This window comes from Rana temporaria, chromosome 2 (assembly GCF_905171775.1).
Source record: "Rana temporaria chromosome 2, aRanTem1.1, whole genome shotgun sequence".
Taxonomy (NCBI): Eukaryota; Metazoa; Chordata; class Amphibia; order Anura; family Ranidae; genus Rana; species Rana temporaria.
Window position 1 is genome coordinate 457,295,613 of NC_053490.1, and position 21,814 is coordinate 457,317,426.

A 21,814-nucleotide genomic window follows, 5' to 3' on the forward strand; every position below is an offset into this window, starting at 1 on the left:
TGTGCACATGTCTAGTAATTTCTCACATATCTATACAGAAATATGCCCTTTAAGGGCCGGTTCCCACTGGTTTGACAAATACTCCTACTTCAAGAGCATAAGCCGCATGATGTGTCAAATTCAATGGTCCCTTTTGAGAGCTGCCTTAACTTGTCCGACTTATGTCGGTCCGACTTTGAAAAAAGTTCCTGCACTGCTTTGGTTTGACTTCGGCAAGATTTCAGCCCATTGATTTGAATGTAAGTCGTATCCAAGTCGGATCATCATCTTTTCTGATCCGACTTGTGGCATTCGACTTGTGCTCTGAGGATCCTAAAGGGAAACCCCACGCCAAAATAAAAAATAAAAAAACGGCATGGGGTCCCCTTCCCAAGACCATACCAGACCAAAGGGTCTGTTATGGATTCTGAGTGGAAACCCCACGCCCAAAAAAAAGAACAAGAAAATGGCGTGCCCCCCAAAATCCATACCAGACCCTTATCTGAGCATGCCTGCAGCCCAGCAGGTCAGGAAAGGGGGGTGACGAGCGAGCGCCCCCCTGCCCCTCCTAGACCATACCTGGCCAAATGACCTCAACATGGTGAGGTGGGTGCATGCTTATGGTGGCCAGGGCCTCTTCCCGACAAACCTGGGGGGTGGTTGTAGGGGTCTGCGGGCAGGTGGCTTATCGGAATACAAGGGAGCCCCCAGATCCCGCTCCCCATGTGAATGAGTTTGGGGAATATTGTACCACTACCCATTCACCAAAAAAAAGAAATGTAGTGTTCCAAAAAATGACAGATAGTTTTTGACATGTCCTTTATTAAAAATTATGAATGTCCCCCGTCGTAGCTCCAGTGTGTCTTCTTTCTCCGGTTCTGCAACCGTTGTCTTTTTTCTCTGGTCTTTTCCTTCCGCTGATGTCTTCTTCCTCCTGTGATGTCTTCTCCCTCCGGTGATGTCTTCTGCTGCCGCCGACCTGCAAATTTTTTTTAATTATTCCTCTGATGCTGGTTCCCACTGTTGTGCAAGCTCCTTTGTCTGCCGGTTCTTATATAAGTATGGGGAGTGGCCATCAGATGATATCACACGGAGACCCCACCCCTTGTAACGTCACTGTGCCTTTTGCTGTGCTTTTTGCAGTAGTATCAGCAGGAGTACTGTTGAGTTTGGAGGAGACTTTTTATAAGGCCAGGGCACTGCACTACCGAGTTGGTGACAGAAAGAATGATATCTTCAGATATGTTGCACTGCTTAGCTAGGGATGGAAGCACTTGGGGGCAGATCCACATACAATTAGATGGGCGCAGCGTATGTGAGATACGCTACGCCGCTGTAACTTACTTTTGGCAGCTTTGAATCCACAAAGAATTTGCGCCGTAAGTTACGGCGGCGTAGTGTATCTCTCGCGGCGTAACGGCGCCTAATTCAAATCGGCGAGTAGGGGGGCGTGTTTCATTTAAATGAAGCGCGTCCCCGCGCCGAACTAACTGCGCATGCGCCGTCCCTAAATTTCCCACTGTGCATTGCGCGAAATGACGTCGCAAGGACGTCATTGTTTTGACTTGGACGTAAATTATCTTGTTTTGAGGATTCAAAACAACGATACGACGCGGGAAATTTGAAAGTACGCCAGCATACTCTCTCTGTGGATCTGCCCCAGAGTCTTTTCCAGGGGTGCTGGGGTTGGGGAAAAAGGCCAGTTCAAGGCTGAGTTGGATATTTTCAGGTACAGCATGCTGTTGATCAACGGTTGGGTGTACAGGGAAATTTTTTTTTAGTTTTTTAGAAGGTTGCACTGCCTTGTGACATTGCACTCTATTGATGTATATGTCAAATGCTATTTTTTTTTTATTTGCTAATATATATTCCAATTTGGTATTAAAAAAATGATATAATCCTGCAAAAAAGTATTGCCCAAGGACCAAACATCTGCAGAGTAAGAACTGAAGTATGGCCAAAAACAATTTTTAAGGGATCAACCTCACCGGGAGTACATTGCTTTTAATGAGCTGGCTGGCCAGACTTCTGGGAAGAATCAGTAAAAATCCATAGATTGCTGTTGGGGGAGATCTAAAGTGAGGTTAGTCCTATCCAGTTGGCTGCTCTGCTTAAAACTAATGTATGGGCAATGGACAATGGTGAGAAAATTATTGCATCTTATATCTGTCAACTTCTTGGAGGCCTGTCCTCTGCCTGTTGGCATCCATAGGACTGTGTGGTGCGTTTTTGGTGCATTGAGTTTTATGTGCATTTCAAATGCGCTTTAGGCGTGTTACCAATAAACTGTATAAAACATGCATTGTGATGAAAGCACATCGAAGATGCAGCATGCAGGACTTTACATGCACCTCACACAAAATGCACAGGTGTGAACAGGTGTGAACAGGTCCTGAATGGCTGGAGCAAAACAGCTAAAGATAAAGTTTAGTTCCGCTTTTAGGACTTTCCTACATGGCGGTAATTTTGATGGTAAGGGTGGTCATAAATGTAGGTGGTATTAGGATAATGGTGGCCTCAGGTAGTTGATGGTACAGAGGACCTGATATATCAGAATATAAACCAAAAGTAAAGGCAGGATGACTGGGAGTGGATGTATAGGAGGCGACCAACAAGCTCTGCTGCCACTGGCTATATTTACCTATTTAAGCTAATTGCTATAGCTGTAGCTTCCCCTATGTCCCCCTTTTCTCCTTATTGCATGCTACAAAACTGTAATCCCACAAAGTTATATGAGGGTGCACTGGGGGAATTCCCAGCAAAGCTTTTGCCATTGTCCAATCACCTCAAGGTAGTAGTATATAACTCATTGTCGATGGTTTGCTGTCCTGTGTCCTGTACTGTACTGTACTCCAACATATGGACTTTACCGGTAAGTAAAAGAGATTTTCAAGTAAGCTTATATTGGGTTGTCAATGATAACTATTGTTTGTATTGCTATTACATTGCTGATGTTAAAAAAATGAAAGTGTATGCTGTGACCAAAGAACTTGTTTATTAGCTAGCTAATATATCAAAACCTCACTACGTTTTCTTTCTCACAATAATACAAGTTCTTACATTAAGCTGTTCAAAATCTCATATCTAAATTACCGTAAACTAATTTTTGTTTTTACTAAATATGTTTTTCTCAGCAGACACTAATTACCCAGACTTTTAGCCAGACCAATCCAACAGCCATTACACCGGATGAATACTTTGATCCTAACTTTGAGCTGGGTCACCGGGATATGGGGCGACCCATGGAGCTCACTACCAAAACTCAGAAGTGAGTTGTGCTGATCATGAATATCATAGTGTTGGATAAAAACAGGCCCTATTACATACCTGATTAACCACAGTGTATACTGTACACATGTAGTGCACGTGTTGCTGATATAAAAACAACCCTCTTCTGTCTGGAAACTCATATACCGATGGTTCAGACCACCGGCTGATAAATGGATCTTTAGGACCATAAAACTGTTTGGAACCTAATCTAATTTACATTCAGATACAGTTATTAAAAATGTTATTCTGATCACCCGTGATGTAAACTGGTATGTAGAGTTGTTACTGAATGCATATTTTTGGGAATTTTATTTTTTCTGTACTAAAATGTTTTATAACTATTATTGACCAAGAAAAAAATTAATTCTGTGATTACACAGAGCTAAGAAAACAAATATTAAAAAAATAACCGTAGAATAGAACATAGAAAATTATACAATTGACATATAGGCATTGTTGATACATTATCGTCTTCTCTTTTATTATACTTTTTATTTTGTATTGCTAATTACACATTTCCTTTCTATGTGAAACATGTTTAGGTTCAAAGCCAAATTATGGTTGTGTGAGGACCATCCTCTCACCCTGTCTGAACAGGTGGCACCTATTATTGACCTCATGGCAATAAGCAATGCACTATTTGCAAAACTCCGTGATTTTATCACTCTCAGGCTACCCCCTGGATTCCCTGTAAAAATTGGTAAGTAAATGCAGTGACAAGACTATGAAAAGTCAATCCACACAAGTGATATTTGAGTATACCCATTTGATTATTTTATAAATTAAGACCTCCAGCTTAGAGATTTCCCTGCTTTAAGTGCCAGGTCACACCGAAACGGGCTAATTTCCCTTGCGTTTCCAGTGCAGTCTGGTTTTGCAGCCCATTCATTTGAATGGGCTACAAAACTCACTAAGTAGGACAAAATCACGGCCCTGCTGTAGCCAGACCAGTAATGCATCAGGGTGGATGTGAGGTATGAAAAGGGGAGTAAACAGTTAAAAAGATCAACATTTGGAGGGAAGAGGCAGCTCCCCAATATAGGCCCTGAGTAAACCTAGTGTGTGAAAACAGAAAAAAGCAGGTGGCGCCTCTATCTGAGTGTGCAGTATTGGAAACAGCTATTTGGTAGTGATAAATAAATATAGCACTCACATTCGATGGAGGAAACATCAGCTTGTCATCTGTGGTAGTCTTAACATCTCTAGCAGAAATCGGCAGGTAAGCGGCTGGTTTTGTGTAAAGATTGGCCGGGAAGTTGCTGGGTGGGGAGAAGGAAGCACTGGAGAATGTTGAGGCCAGCAGGGTTGTGTGGATCAGAGTCTGGGTGTCCTTGCTTGACACTCTTTTGAAATGCAGAGTTCGGCCAGGACGCGGCTGGGCAGAAACAGACAAGAGCGCTGTGGCTGGGGAAGCTAGACCGTGTGCAACGCTGTAGAGCGGCAGCTTCTCTGTGTACTCGGCTGGCTCGGCAATTTCTGCTGGTATGAGGTAATGAGGTATCTCCGTCAGGAGGCGTGGTTACGTGTTTCGGGGCTCCACCATTTTGTCAAACCATAGGGAATACCCAGCAGCTTCCCGGCCGATCTCTGCACAACACCAGCCACTTACCTTCTGATCTCTGCTAGAGAGGTTAAGACTTCCACAGATGACAAGCCAATATTTCCTCCATGAAATGTGAGTGCTGAATTTATTCATCACTACCAAATAGCTGTTTCCAATTCTCCACACTCAGATAGAGAGGCCCCCTGCTTTTTTTCTGTTTCTACAAAACTCACTGGAAAGCACTACTTTTTTCAGAATGCACTGCACCAAACTGCATGATACTTGAGTACCATGCGTTCTAGTGCCTGCAAACAGGCTGCCATTTTGAGATGCATTTGGGGTGCCATTAACAATTAATTGGCACCGCACACTCTCGCAAGGTTAGCGCATTCATCTGCAGTGTGGGAAAGGCACAGAGTACGCACCTTAACCGCACAGTGTGTTGGTGTGAACCATCTCTAAGAAAAATATTAAGTTCCTCCTACTTAATTTAGAGGATCCCCATCTTATGCAGTTTGTTACTTTGTAGCAGAGATATGAAACCCAGAGTGCCAGAGAGAGGCAAGGAAAAACAGCTCAATAAAAAATGTATACTGTATTTGCTGGCGTATAAGACTACCTTTTACACTTAAAAAAAATGGCCAAAAGGCAGGGGTCGTCTTATACGCCGGGTCAACTGCTTGGATGCCTGCTGGATGTGTGGTAATACTGTATGTAGCTTCGGCTATATACATTATATACCGCTTAGCCAATCCCGGTGAGCGATGTGTTCAAATTAATACAGAGCCTGCTCGGATTGGAGTAACAATCTCTGCCAATCGAGCAGGCTACATACAGTAGCCTGCTCAGATTGGCTTTGAGAGTCAGAGGAGTGGGCTGATGATGTTACAGCCTCTGCCAATCCAAGCAGGCTTTGTATTCATTAATAGAATACATTGCTTGCCGTGATTGGCTCCAGCTCCAGCAAGAAGGAAGAAGAATATGGCTCCAGAAGGAATAAATATGAAGTGTCGGAAGCCACGGAAGGGGGGTCGTCTTATACGGTGAGTACAGGCAAAAAATCTTTAAAAAACTGTAAAATTAGGGGGTCGTCTTATACACCTGGTTGCCTTATACACCGGCAAATACGGTATTTTAGTTTTATAGGACTAATAACAAATAAAACCACAGGTTATCAATCAGAAAAGACAGCAATGAGCTTTGATGTTATGGCAGTTGCCAGGTTAAATAAATATTCCAGTTGAAGGAGAATGATGCCTCGGTCATGGCTTTGTAGGAGGAGACGGAAACACAAACTAGTCCTTAAACTAGTTTAACCATTCATGTTTCTGAGATACAAGAAGATGTGGTGGATTCAGCACACTATAATAAACTTGGTTTTGAACATCTGTGAATATATCCCATAGTTTGAAATCTCAGTTTGGGATAAACTGACTCTTTAATGAACTTGGCTGTTTGCTCCAAAGGTCAGTGTTGACTTTTTTACTTCATGTTAATAGAGAATTAAACATGTTTATATGGCTGAAGTTGTCAGCATTATTATGTTGTTGGTACTAGTATCAGCAGAATTGTAATTGTAATCAATATGGCTAATGTTGAGGTTAATAGATTGAGGTTTAGGCTAATTTTAAATTTTTTAAATCTAAGTTTAGGGATAGTTTAGAAGGACCCTAACAGATCTTTTAATAAATCGGAACATCAGCACCCTGCAAGAAAACAGGTAATATACTTGCCTTTTCTAGGCCTGTGTCGCTTACCTCGCCACAATTCCAGTGTAGGAGCCTCTGTCAGTCTCATTAAAAATGAAACACTTCTGAGAGTGATAAATTCCTTTGTCTTCCACCCAACAGTGTTTCTTTCCTTCGTCCCCTACATCAGTGCTTATTCCTGTACCCAAGTATGGGTTGCAGAAGCTAACAGCATACCTCATTTGGCTTGTGTTGGACAACAAGACTAACAAGGATACTGAGGCCTCGTACACACGACCGAGTTTCTCTGCAAAAACCAGCAAGAAACCTGCTGGGAGATATTTTTTTGCCGAGGTAACCGGTCATGTGTACATTTTCGTCGAGGAAACTGTCGAGAAACTCAACGAGCCAAAAAGAGAGCATGTTCTCTATTTCCTTGACGGGAATGGAGAAAATTGGCTTGTCGAGTTTCTCGACAGCCTAACAAGGAAAACGATGTGTTTCGCCCGTCGAGTTCCTCGGTCGTGTGTACGAGGCTTCAGAGTCATGTTTCTGAGGGCCAATGACTGCTATATCAGATTTGACTTACTCTGCTAGCGATTCAAATGCTGCACTGAACCAAAGACCAGAAAAACTCTACTGAAGCACAATAATTTAACCACTGTCTTGCTGTCAATGTATCTGCAACTGTCATTCTGCAGATCTCTGTATTATCACCTATCGTACATTAATTTAACCACTGGCTGTCTTTCTGTGATGGATATCCTGCAGTCCTTTGTATTATCACCAATGGTACATTGATTTATCGATTTCTTTAAAATCCTCCAATCCTTTGTAATATCATTAGCAATACATTGCTTTTAACACTGCTATGTTATCCTGCATTCCTTTGTATTATCGCCAGCTAAACATTCATTTAACCACTGCTTTGCTGCCTGCCTGTCTTTAATTGTCATCCTGCAATCCTCTGTATTTTCACCAATGGTACATTAAGTTTATTCTTAAACTGTAAAACTTATATCTGTATTACTGAGATAGATTAACTATCCTGTTGTCTAGTTTGATCACAGAGCCAATGTTATCTTTCTGGCTCTGGTCTGTTCTAGTGTGAAAATGTTCTCTTTCATCCAAGTTTTTTATCGGTTCTTCATTGACTAATTTATACTAACCTCCATCTCATACCCCTATAAATAAAGAACAGTCATTGAGGGAAAGACATTATGCAATTATTGCAAAGAGGCAGAGGCATTACCAAAGTGATCATATTTGGCAGTTCAACTAAGGCAGAAACACGAAAATATCTAAAACAACAGTACTCCACTTCTAACAGACTGCAAGTGAACCTGTCTTTTCTCATCCAGCTCTTTTCCTACTCTGTTCACCCTGTAATATGCTCTCTCCAAATTTTCTTCTCGTGATAGAGTCCTTTCCTATAGACTTTTCTTTTCAGCACCACATGCAATCACTGTCCAATCCTGCCTCCTTCACCTCCATACCGTGTCCAAAATACAGTCCTCCTTAACCAATGACACCACAAATTCACTCTTTTGTTGTCTTGTGCCTCAACTATTGCCACTCCCTCCTTGTTGGCCAACCTCTACACAGTGTATGGGCCTTAGGTGTTCAGGCGCCCTGTGCGAGCTAATCCTGTGGCGCCACCCCTCCATCTTCACCCCTCGCCCCCTGGTCACCTAAACATACACAGAGAGGAAAAAAATATTTCATATCAGTGCAGCCCCCCCCGTTCAGTGCAGCCCCCCGCGTTCAGTGTGCCCCCCTTCAGTGCGAGTGCCACCGCGGGTGTAATACAATCGCGGAGGGGGTGCCGGTCTGACACCCCCCCAGTGTGTGGTACCCGGGGGCGGCTTGCCCCCCCTTATTACGCCTCTGGATGGCCGCACAGCGCCCCTGTTGCCCATATCGCCCTGTGCGGCCGCACAGCTCGCACACCCTAAAGGCCGGCCCTGGTATCATGAATATTGTTGCCAGGCTAATCCGCCTTACCATCCGATCAGTGTCTGTCTCCTCTCTCTGCCTCTCTTTTGCAGTACTTTCTTTTTTCCTTTTAGATTGTAAGCTCTCATGAGCATGGCCCTCATTATCCTGTTATGTTGATTCATAATATAGCTATATTGTATTGTACCCCTTATATTGCAAAGTGCTGTGCAAACAGTTGGCACTATAAATCCTGTATAATAGCAATAATATTAATCATAATAACTAGGGTGGGGCTCAGGCACCTGAAACTCCTGGTAATGTTAAATATCAAAAACACTAAAGGAGGTTGCAGCGATAGTACAGAGGGGAGGTAGGAGACATGAGCCACTGGAGAGGTAGGTATAATAGCTCCACTATTAAAAAGGAACTGGTATTTTTATTCTTTAAGAGACCTTACAGGGTCTCTTTAAGGATTAGGTCTAGGTTTAGCATCTCTGTGGGTACGGGCACTGGCATTTGCTTTGTAATTATTACAGAAGCTAGGCAGAAGTGGGAATAGGGGGATATGCAGTACCTGAAGAAAACAATACTATAATACCTTAGGTAATCTGGTATTTCTTCTATTTATGTCCAGATACAGTATGTCGATGAATATGTTGATGACTAGCTTTCCAGGAGCTTGATCTGTGCTTTTCCATTAGCCACTAATTTGCTCCATTTCACAGTGCTTCAGCCATTTATACCATCCAAAAGTATTTATGATGAAACATATGTATATTTGTAATGGTAAATTGAAATTTGAATCACGAAAATGTAGGTGGTTTATTCAAGTGTACAGCTGTTTAAACTGGCATGTACAATAACTATGTGTGGAGCTCTCCACACTGCAAAATAAGTGGACAATCAGAGCTGCTTCATAAAATGCTGAGGGCCTTGTAGACTTCAGTGATGTGGAACAGCTGGAGTTGGCTGAAAATGTAAGAGGAAAACTGCATGTGGATCAGCTTTTGAGAGTGCCATTCCATCTGAATTTCTGTCTATATACAGGATTTTTGTTGGTGTTTTCTATGCAGTCATCCTCTGTCAGGAGTCGTATACGTATTATAAAACATACATGTGGCCAGCTTCCCATATAATATAAAAAGTACACTACAGTAAATGTTGAAGCCTGTGATTCACCAAGCCAGGAATACTGAACTCTGTCTATTAAAACCTCAGAGATCTAATTGAACTCACATGTGATCATTTAGAAATCAGTGTTTCATGCCCCTGATCCATCTCCATTGGAAGTAGGTGTAACTATATTCTTCCTTTGTTGCACAAAAAGAAGAGCCAAGAGGCTGCTGTCCTGCGTAAAGGTGGCTTACTAAAGACTTTAAACAATCTGACAATAGGAACTCCAGTTAAACAATTTTTACAATGAAATGGAGTAATGGGTGTTTATATATACAGTAATAGATTAAAAAAATGTTAGTGTGTATATATATATATATATATATATATATATATATATATATATATATATATATATATAGTATCTCACAAAAGTTTCGCGGCTTAGACATTAATGGCTGTGTGTTGAGTTATTTTTAGGGGACAGCAAATTTATACAAGCTGTACACTCACTACTTTATATTGTAGCAAATTTGTTCAGTGTTGTCACATGAAAAGGTATATTAAAATATTTACAGAAATGTGAGGGGCGTACTCACTTTTGTGAGATACTGTATATACACACATACAGTACCTGTTGCCGAGAATATGTTTCCAGCACGACAGCATCGCGCTGATTCTCGGCGACAGGGTGCCGACATCTCGCTCTAGATGGAATAGACAAAGCACATTCCAGCGAGCGCGTCATAGAAGCGACGGGAGATCCGACTTGGATTCCCGCCAATTCTAGCTGCAGCATTTGGTATGAATCCTGAAAGGGAGAACTCCCACGCCAAATTTTAAATAAAAAACCGACATGGGTTCCCCCCCCCCAGAGGCATACCAGGCCCTTAGGTCTGGCATGGGTTGTAAGGAGACCCCCCTATGCCGAAAAACCGACGTGGGGGTCCCCCCACAATCCATACCAGACCCGTATCAAAAGCACGCTACCCGGCCGGCCAGGAAAGGAGTGGGAACGAGCGAGCGAGCGCCCCCCCTCCTGAGCCGTACCAGGCCGCATGCCCTCAACATGGGGGGGTTGGGTGCTCTGGGGCAGGGGGGCACACTGCGGGCCCCCCCCACCCCAGAGCACCCTGTCCCCATGTTGATAAGGACAGGGCCTCTTCCCGACAACCCTAGCCGTTGGTTGTCGGGGTCTGCGGGCGGGGGCTTATCGGAATCTGGGAGACCCCTTTAATAAGGGGGCCCCCAGATACCGGCCCCCCACCCTAGGTGAATGAATATGGGGTACCCCTACCCATTCACCTGGAGGCAAAGTGTAAAAGAAAAAAAAACACACAACACAGGGTTTTTAAAGTAATTTATTAGTCAGCTCCGGGCCCCCCCCCTGTCTTCTTTAGCTCTTTTAGCAGGGGGGACCTTCTTCTTCTTCCGCTCTCCGGGGGTCTTCTTCCGCTCACCGGGGGTCTTCTTCCGCTCACCGGGGGTCTTCTCCCATCTTCTCCGCTGTCATCTCGGCCCCGGTTCTTCTCCCGCTCACTCTCCGGGGGCCTTCTACTTCAGGGCTGGCGGCCGCTATCTTCGTGTGTTAGCTCGATTACTAGCAGCGGTCAGCCCGCTCTTCTTCTGTCCTCTGCCTTCTTCTGCCTTCTTCCCATGTTGACACGACGCTTCTTCCCGCTATTATGCCAGGTGTCCGGTGCGCAATGATTTATATAGGCCTCTCTTATGATGTCACAGTCCCATCATGCTCCGGTACCTAACCACGTGGTACCTACCCACGGGTAGCGTGCTTTGGATACGGGTCTGGTATGGATTGTGGGGGTATCCCCACGTCGGTTTTTTGGCAGAGGGGGGTCTCCTTACAACCCATGCCAGACCTAAGGGCCTGGTATGCTCCTGGGGGGGGGACCCATGTCGGTTTTTTATTTAAAATTTGGCGTGGGAGTTCTCCCTCTCGGGATTCATACCAAACGCTGCAGCTAGAATTGGCGGGAATCCAAGTCGGATCTCCCGTCGCTTCTATGACGGCTTTGTCTCCATCGCGGCAAGCCAGCTCGGCGCTGGCTCCCGCGATGGGGCTCGTAGGTGGTCAATCTCGCTGAGAAAGGGAGCGAGATTGACACAATATCGCGGTCACCTACTGTAGTATATGCTCTTGAATGGAAGCAGCATTGAAGGGCAATGAAGTTGCAGCAAAATATAGAAATGCACTTTGTCAGCTCCGCCTTCCCAATGACATCATCAAGCCCCTTTATGTTAAGAAAGTAGTTAGAGTTTATAAAGGTTATCTTATATATATAAAGCAGATATTATTATTATTATTATTATTATTATTATTATTATTATTAATACAGTAGAGGTGGTAATGACATGCTTGTATCTTATTTGTCTTTTGACAGAAATTCCTATTTTCCACATTCTGAATGCTCGCATCACCTTCGGTAACCTAAATGGATGTGATGAGCCAGTGTCCTCCCTCCGTCAAAGCCCCAGCAGCGAAGCCCCCTCCCCAAGCAGCGACTCCTGCAGTGTTAGCAGCACCAGCTCTATAAGTATGAAGCCACAACAGGGGGACACGGGACAGAGGGACCCTAACAGTATGTGTCAGACCTCAGCACTGGGGGCATAGGAGGTCCTGCATAGGGGTGACTATAGAGAGGATTACCATTGGCTGTGCCTCATGCCACCCACAGACTTTAAATGGGCAGGTAGCATGATCCACTTCAACATTTCAAATGGCTCCTCCAGGCCTCCACCTTCACTGCTTTGCCTGAACACACATACAAAGTTAGCTGCTTTTGTGTTGTAAGTTTAATGTCAACAGGACATTTCAGTGAATGACATAATTTCACTTTATGTCCTGTCCACCTCATATAGATGAAGGTCCTATTATTCTGTGTTCTGGTGTGTTTGCAGCTTCTGGACGTGGCTGTGAGATGGACCAGACCTTGTTTGAAGCCCCGCGAGGGTACAGTGTGGTAGGGAGTTACCGAGAGAACATGCGTGAGGAGGAGGACGACCTTCTTCAGTTCGCTATCCAGCAAAGTTTGCTAGAAGCTGGTAGTGAATATGATCAGGTGAGATGGCATCACCACCAATGCAAGACAAGTTTACTACTCCTTAATTTAACACTGCCCAGATGCAGCTAAAAGGCCCTGAGGCCCTGATGTAAGTGAATACAGTAGGGAAATAGATAGTCGGAACAATGGAGCTATCTAACTCTTCTTCACAGCTGGCAACAAGTGGAGGACTAGCTTTTTCTAGAGTGTTTAGCCATCTATAGCAGAGCAGCAGTTATACATTTACTATAGCAAAAGAGCATACTAAATAATACAGTCATGAACGCAGGTGGCCATAGTGGTTTTCCAATTTTATACTGTCAGCCAATCAAGTGATTGTTTTTGCTTTTAAAGACATTTTCAAAACAATGCTTTGTATGGGCCTGTGATAATATTAGGTTAGCTATACTGTATATCATTATACATGCAGTCACTGATCAGTTTTAAAAATGATTGAATATCTTGTCAGGACCAACTCTTAGTTGTTGAAAGAAGTGTCACCTAGGGGACAATTGATCCCTTGTACCAGCCCTTCTTTTCATGGAAAGTGTGATATTGGTCAATGATGTGACATGGTTAGTGCGGCCAGTGGGCCCATGAATAAATAATTACACCATTTACACAATCCACTGTATCAGATCTCTTTTTATGTCTAGAAGACATTTGGGACTTTAAGAAGTAGAAATAATATTCTGCCAGTGGCATCCGCCGCTGTCAGATTACACTGATCAGTGGCTGCAGCTGCTGATTTATACCAAACTTTCCAACATATCGAATAATCAAACAATCAACTTCTGTTGAGCGGGGATGGCCACACATTGATCAAAATGTGGCCAGTTTCTACTGAACCAGTCAAATTTTAGTCAGTGTATGGGCAAGCTTAAGTGTGCATATCAGTCTAGACTTTATTTCATGCCTGTTCTGGATCAGTGACAATAGAAAAAAGTAACAAATAGCAACCACCTTATCTCTTCTAGTGCAAGTTTCCATCAAAGCCTACATTATCCCTAAAAAGGTTCAGTAGTATTACCTTTCTGATCTACCCTTAAAACCAAATATCTAACTCTTTCACTGTTCTGTCTTTACAGGTAACAATTTGGGAAGCTCTGACAAACAGCAAACCAGGAACCCATCCAATATCTAATGAGCGGAAAGGAGAAAGGTTTGTAAATTGTAGAAAAGTAACACAGATCATAAGACTAGCAGGTTGTAAAGTTTATTAAGAAATGTTAATAAGAGCTATCCTTTTTCTCTTGTTTGAGTTTACCAAAATCTCATTCATTTTGTGTCCAGTGACATGATCATGTAGGCTGTCATTTTTGTGGATACTGATAATGGAAAATTCCTATCAAATATTTATTGAAAATTTCCTTTCCTGACTAACTCCATGGCAGTATCAAGTGTGTAGTTTACTCCTCAAAATACACCCGTAGGACAGAGCGCTCAATGTATCCCACTCAGTACCTCATCTCAGTGTTCTATTACTAGCGTACTCCTGGCACAGGGGTGGGCCTATATGCTGCCATTGAGTTACTCAGGAAAGTACATTTTTGATAAGTAATAAATAGGAATTCTACCTTTTCCTGACCTCTACATGGCAGCATATAAGTGGGAAATAACTAGCCAGAAAGTGGTTGGGGCCATCAAGAAAATTAGGATTTAGTACATGAAGACGTTGATGCCAAGACTGAGCGTCTAAAGACCAAGAGGGAGGCTGCTTTGCATACTATCCCCAAGGATATTGCAGATGCCAAAGAGATGTTGATCCACTTATGCTAGTAAGCCCTTGTCCATTTAAACCTTTTGAAAAACAGTTACTATACAGCTTGATATTATTCTGGTAGATGCCTCTCTACCATTGTCCCCACAAGGAATAATAAATAGCTTTACAATTTTCCTCACTGAACTGGTGGACTGAATGTACTGTTAAAGGAATGAAGCTGCCCTGCCTCAGTGTCTAATGTCAGTGTGTAATACTGGTTCAAATGGAAGACTGATGCCACCTTATGAATGAATAACAGGTCTAACAATTACTCTATCTGGGTAACAGGAGATAAAGGGTTTTGCAGAGTTTAACGCTGTTATTTTTGGTGGCTTTTGACCAAAGTGATTGCCACTTGAAAGGCGATTCTTAAGGTTAGTGCTCATAAAGAGGAAGCCTTTTCCTCTAGAAAGGTGGAAGATACTAGAAAGGCCATCACTAGACGTTGGTCTCATTTGGGCAGTTAGGCTTTCCTTGGCAGCATCACTAGGCGTATCGCTATGAAAAAACTGCATCACCCACTGAGGAGGGAGATAAAGGCAAAATGGCCAACATTTGCATTTTCAGAGGTTCTCCAAGGGCAGCCTCTTGTTTTACCCCACCTGGAGAAATTCTGAGGATAGTGTAAGATTTTGGAGATTCAGAAAAATATCTAACTTGCTTGGCAAATCTGGAAAATGCTTCCCATACTCTGCTGTAAGTCTGACTTCTTGCAGCTTTTCTGAAGGAAAGTAGAGAATTCATACATTTTTCTTAACACCCTAACTTTCTTTCAATGTTCAAGTCATGGGGCAAAAATGGGTTCAGATGGTGGATGTTTCCTTGGCTCAGCCGGTTAAGGAACGCTGGAAAAATGATGGTTCTGGTACACTCAGTGGTTTCAGCAGAGGAAATAGGGGCATCTCAGCCAGAGTAGTAGGACTGCAACAGCCAACACACCCTCCAAAGAACCTGAATATTATCAGTATCGGAGGGCATGCATATGCCCCAATGATATTTCAAGAAGCTGTTAGAGCATCCACTTCTGCTGCTTGATGATATTGGAACTGTTAATTAAACACCAGCAGCTTGCTGTTCAAAGATGCTGCAAAAAGATTTTTCTCTAGTAGTCCCTCTAGCAATAATCTTCTGGATTTGGAAGAAGACCTCCTCCAACAACAACCACTTGTTGTCTAGGGTGTGTTGAAACAGGAAGTTTGCTGGGGTGTTTAAGGGTTCCGAAAAGAAAGGCGTTGAGTTGTTGAGTAACATGGGTTGAGCTAGGAACATAATAGGTTCTACTTCCCATAGTAATGAACAGATCTTCATTACCCCTTGCTTCTTCATGTAGGCAGTAGCAGTTGTGTTGTCCATTCATAGAAGAACTGCTTGGTTGGATAACAGTACAACATATGCTTTCTAAGCACAAAACAGGGCCCTCAACTCAAGGCTGTTTGACACGTTATCTTCGGCTGGAAATGTCAAATTGCCCTGTGCTAACCTCTCCAGGCATTTTACACCCCATCCTGACAGACTGGTGTCAGTTGTTTGAAATGGACTACTCCTTTGCGCAGCTTAACAGTAGTAGGTTATCTAGGTAGGGATTACACCCTTCCTTACACCCCTATTGCATAGTAAAGCCACTATGGATAAGAACACCTTTGAAAAGGTAACTGGTAATAAATACCTGTTAATGCAAAGAGTAGATACTTCTGAAATTCTGCCGCTGTCATAATATACAAGTAAACCATAAATCAGAAATACTAGATTTTTTGTGAAAGCATACATTTTGAATTCATAGGCCGTGTGTAAAGAAGTCAGTCTATATGCATAATTGATTTGTAAGTTCCTTTGCCCACACATAAGGGAAGCAGATGAGGTTCCTTTCAGCAGGTAGCACAGACGTAACTATATCCTGTACCAGGATAAAGTCAGACACCGCAGCACTGACAATTTGGGGGCTGAGATCTTGGGTGAACCCAAATTACCATATTATATGCTATGCTATGCTGAATAAACCATTAGATATGTTTTCTGAGTGATGGACACAGAGGAACTCATGTCTGCAGGTCTCATTAGAAGAAGATTAAAAGGTGAGTAGAACTGCTGAGACTGATAGTTTAGAGTGGACTTTGTGCTACTTTCAGAACACAGGAACCCCTGTGACTTGTATTTCTGTATTGCCTGTGCTGCTTTCCAGACACTGGAACTCCCTTTTGTCCCCACTTTGTAGACCCTTTTCTGTGGGAACCACTTGCTGCCCGAACCTGTGGGGGCCTGAGGTCAGTGTGTGCCCAGAGTCCCCCATGGATCTTCCTGTCTGTCCTCTCTGCTGTGTGCCCAGAGTTTGGCACAAATTGCTCTGCCTACCCTCTCTGCTGTGTGTCCAGAGTCCTCCACAAATTGCCCTGGCAGCCCTCCCTGCTGTGTGCCCAAAATCCCCCCCCCCCCTTATATCTCCTTGTTGTGCTAAATTGCTACCCAGTGGACTATGTCTCCTTGCTGTGCCATATTGCTAGCCTTTGGACTATTCCTTCTTGCTGTGCCTTATTTCCACCCTTAAGACTATTTCTCTTTGCTGTGCCCTATTGCCTCCTGTATACCCAGGTTCCCAAATAAATGCCAGCATTTAGGGTTCTGTGAGGTTTGCCTCCGTGTGCTCTCTCTCTGCACTCCTAGTTCGTCACAGCAAGTATGCATCTTCTAAGTCTAATAACATCAAGTTGTTTTCTGGCATCACTGCTTGGGTTTGTCTGCAGCAATTCCATTTTGAAATGTTCAATAACAGTGTAGGGATTGAACCATAAGAAATCGCAGACCAGTCTTTAGTCACTTTTTTTTCTTCACCATAAACAGAGGAGAATGCTCACAGTTACATTTTTGCATGTCTTTTTTTTTGTCGATCTGTTTCATCAAGACTTATTTTTTTTCGGGCAAAATTGAGATTGAGGTAGCCAAAAAACGATTCCAAATTTCCATGCATGTCTGTGAGAAATGGTGTGCACCACTAATGGTTCTAAAAAAAATTCTGCCTGGACCTGCTTGAAAGCTAAGAGTCTTGCTTCCACTTGGGGGAACTGAACAGACATGATCTGAAAAAGACATCCTGTAGAAGTTGATATTGATATTAGAAGGATTGGGGAAGGAAAACTGATTGCTTCTTCAGCCATCTAAAAGTATATACCAGGCATTCGACTTCTCCAACCCTCTCTGTACATGGCTATCTGGTCTGGAATTTCCACTGTTTCCTAAGATTTAAATCTTGTGTAATCATGGAAAACTAACCCCCAATAACTTTACTAATTGCCTTTTTTCAACGTGTTGCCATACAAAGGGGACGCCTGCAACAGGATATTACACTATCCCTTGTTTCAAGGTATCCAAAAGGCCCTTAAACTGTCTTTGACCAGACCAATGTTCAAGGGCAAACTTCAGTATATGCACAAAAATAAAAACACGAATGTCAGGGATTTTAAGGGCACCATATCAAACAAACTTTTTAGAAAGTTTATCGCAGCTTTATTATTCCAAAGATAAAACCCATTAACACAGGTACAAATGTAACATATGCCACATATTAGATAAAAATCAAAGCTGTCAGAAATCCATACACATTGCATAGAGCAAATAATTGTTCTAAGGGCACCCAAAAGAAAAGGGAACCTATCAATACTTCTTACACAGATTGTATCATGCCAAAATTCCCAACGTGACTTGCTCTTCTTCATGGGCAATCTGATGGACAAAGTGATGAAGTAAGCAATGACCAACAAAATATGCAAGGAAATAGCTTGTGATCATAATTTAAAAACCATACTCCATGTATGCTCAATCCAGCTTGGATCAAGGGGAGAGGAGGGAGGGCCATCAGGCAAATGCAGATACCCCAAAGCTACTTAAACCAGGTATCATAGAATCCCATCCAGCAACATGGCCAACCGCCACCAACCACAAGCTGGAAACATCAGTGTCACTTAAGTATATCTATAGCACTTTCCCCATTGAAGTGAAAGGTAATTGTTATGTCCTGCAGAACAGCCTAACAGCATCTTTGACTAAGGAGACTACTTGTTAATTCTCTGATGCTTTCTCTCTTGCTCCTTCCATAACACATGTTTCACAAAAGGGTTTGCCTGGTGTGGCTATATTAGGACAGGCCTAATGGGCTTTGTTTCTGTAGTGCAGTTTCTCTATTTAGAGGAAATACTTTTGCTGGGTACCTGAGGAGAACCTTTGATTGTGGTAAGCATCCGTCTTAGTGGAAGTTGGTCTTTGCGAGGATCTGGTTTTGTTTTTTTGATCTATAGCTGGAATCGATGTAAAGACACAGATAGATAGGCTTTCTGTTCCAGTAACAATGATATATGAATCGACAATCATATTGCCCCTTTTTTTTTTCTTTTTCACAAGAAAATATTGCCCCCATCTTTGCCTACTTGCTGGTGAGGTTGGAATGGAAATGGAATGTAAAGTTATCTGAGAAGGATCATACATGAAAAACTATTTTACATAGATTTGTCAATCAGGGTAACAAAGAGAGAGAGAGAGAGAGAGAGAGAGAGAGACTTCCCACCACCTGGTGCAACAGCAGAAGAAGAAGAAAGAGCAGACTTGATCTCTGAAGGGAGGAGGCCCTGTTAAGTAAGCCACCAGCCACCCTTTTTGGACCCTTTTTGGACAATTGGAGCCATCAAGACCATCTCTGGCTACACTAATATGGCTGCCAAACGCTTTCACTTTGTTGGTTTGCTTTGGTTTTAGCACAGCTTGGCAGGGGAATGTTACAGAAAGCCATGTGTGAAGGGGGACAGAAAATGAACACTGTGATAAGAACTGGGTGGGATTTATTGAGAGCTCTGTCCTAGACGGGTATTCTGGGGTAGGAGACTACTCCCTCATATGCTGCACTGGACTGGTCAGGAAACAAGTTTATGTTCCCCGCTATAACGTCTCTTGAGGCAGTGTAAGGCCCCGTACACACGTCCGAGGAACTCGACGGGCAAAACACATTGTTTTGCTCGTCGAAATCCTTGTGAAGCCGCCGAGGATCTCGGCGAGCCAAGTTTCCCCATTGACTAACGAGGAAATAGAGAACATGTTCTCCATTTCGCTCGACGAGTTCCTCGTCGGCTTTCTCGGCCAAAAGTGTACACACGACCGGGTTTCTCGGCAGAATACGGCTTCGATCGAGTTTCTGTCTGAATTCTGCCGAGAAACTCGGTCGTGTGTACGGGGCCTGAGATCATACCTCAGCAAGGCTTATTACATGCTGCAAGTGATAGAACGTTGTCCTCAGCTAAGTGCCAAACACTCAAAGGGGTTAGTTTCTTGTGACAGTTTGCTTCTGCTACAACAAACAGCACAACAGCCAATAGCAGCACTTCCAGGCCCTGTCTCATTCACTATTTATTGTGTCATTTACTAAGATGCTTAACATTACACCCAGCAAAACGGGAAAGCGTTTGTGCACTGTGAAGGGTCAAAGTTCATTGGGTTCCATGAACCCTTGAAGCAACCAGTTAGGGAATTTGACTATGCTGAGCCCAGGCTGAAGTGGGGCCAGGCAGCCTTGTAAACACCCACCTACTTGAGGATTATCAAGCCAATAATTTGTCAAAATAAATCACTTCTAGTTCATCAGCTTGAACACAACCTTAATAACATGAGGATGACAACAAGCTTAGTTTGAGGTGCATCCATGTAATTCTATCACTGGGCAAACTGCAACATTGCAGCTCTTGTGTGTTTTTGAGTTACTGAAGACATCAAGTTTCAGTTTCTTAATTTATTTTTATATTAGCATTTTTCACATCAACACCTCATACTTTTCATTGGGTTTTGAAAAAAGGGCTTTTCCTTCTTTTCATATGATGTTTCCATTTCACCATGAGGCATTTTTAATCTTTATCATCCCCTCATTGGCAGAAGGTGAGTAATTATTTTGTTCCTGGGCTTTTCCTGCAGAACCCCCCAGCATACCCAGCCCTGCAGCCCCCCACACTCCATCTCCAGCAATGCATTCAGCACTTATAAGGAGCAGCTACGAATAGCCATGGAAATCTCAGCCAAGGAGCTGGAGGAAGAGGAGAAGCTCAAGCAACAGGAGGACGAAGAGCTAGAAAGGATTCTGCAGCTCTCTTTAACTGACAAATAACAGGACCTTTACTCTAGCAGACAAGCACCCAGAAGGCCTATCCAAATTGGCTAAGGGCTCACTTGGGAAGCCACAGATACATGACTGAGAAAAACTCATCAAGAAGGGAAATAGGTGCAGATGTTACACACAATAAATTGCAACATGAGCCAGTAATGGTGGTCATACACCTCTGCAGACTTTTCTAGTCATATTTCTTAAAATCCAAGTTTAGGAAGTATCACATTAACTGAAGGGATTTAATAAAAATACAGTCACTGGGTACAAGCTCTGGTGTAGACAGGCTCTCCCATCCATTTAGGGCATTGTATCCTCTTTGTTGCTGGAAGCAGATTACTTACGTATTTATTTATGAAATGGATGCTTCAGCTGGTTAAAAATTACAATATGGTACCTCCTTAAATTTTTAGTCACCAGAAAGAAATATTCTGTAATGGTGATCTCCATAAGGAGTTAAAGTTGGATGTAAAGAAATCTGAATACTTTTTTGGGTTATGTGCGCAATATATGTTAATTCTTTGGGTATCAGGGTCAGGTCTTTGTGATAACAAATTATGATAGAGTATATTTAATGTGTCTTTTAAGGAGAAGCTAGAGAAGGAAATGCTTATTGTGCCCTCTTGAATTCCCCACTGAGGATGTCATAAGTGGTTGGATGATGTATAAGTACCACAATTTCCACAAATAAATTGCAGATTAGGGGTTCCTTTAACATGAAACTGAAATTCAATGTTTGATGTAAAATAAAAGGCTAATAAAGAAGCTGTGCCCATTGATCCTTGAGTTAATAAATATCTTTTATTCAAAAAAATTGGTGATTGAGAAATTTACATAGTTGGGTTGAGTTTAGCCCTCCACAAAAAACACCTTGCATCTTAAAAAAAGGTGGCCATGTGGGAGAAAGTGACAGTGTCTTTGCAAAGGTGATCCTCGATCCACTGATACTCACCTTGTCAGCACTCCCCCACAGCTTCGTCAGTAGCCATTCTCGAAGCCAAAGCACAGTCATGTGACAGAGGAAGTGATGTCACTGCTTCACCTAGCCTCCATCACCATATGTCACTAGGAAAATTATCGTCGGCTGAGGAAGAACTGGGGGAGGGAACTCTGGCAAGGTGAGTATTAGTGGAATAGGGGAAACTTTTCAAAGGCATTGTCACATGTTGTCTCTTTAATCCACAGGTGATCCAGTTTAAGGCTAATAGCCATAAGAAAGTGAGTCCACTAAAAAAAATTGTCAGTGACAAATTTGACGGTGGAAAAATTTGGGGTGAATTTACAATATGTATCTAAAAAAGGGTGATCATATTTATTGAAATAGTGCAC

At 42.8% G+C, this 21,814-nt stretch overlaps 1 protein-coding gene across 5 annotated transcripts in view; it reads left to right on the forward strand.

Moving 5' to 3' along the window:
* Window positions 1–21,814, forward strand: part of ANKRD13B (ankyrin repeat domain 13B) — a 272,072-nt gene that overhangs the window by 238,297 nt on the left and 11,961 nt on the right. The window contains exons 10-15 of one of the 5 annotated variants that reach the window (XM_040338561.1): window positions 3,117–3,247; window positions 3,792–3,949; window positions 11,934–12,131; window positions 12,451–12,611; window positions 13,682–13,755; window positions 20,299–21,264. In XM_040338561.1, the coding sequence (XP_040194495.1) occupies window positions 3,117–3,247; window positions 3,792–3,949; window positions 11,934–12,131; window positions 12,451–12,611; window positions 13,682–13,755; window positions 20,299–20,488 (912 nt within the window). In that variant the 3' untranslated portion in view covers window positions 20,489–21,264. Of the gene's footprint in view, window positions 1–3,113; window positions 3,248–3,791; window positions 3,950–11,933; window positions 12,132–12,450; window positions 12,612–13,681; window positions 13,756–20,298; window positions 21,265–21,814 lie in introns of those variants that run through there. The other 4 variants (XM_040338560.1, XM_040338564.1, XM_040338562.1 and 1 more) reach the window with 4 other exon arrangements.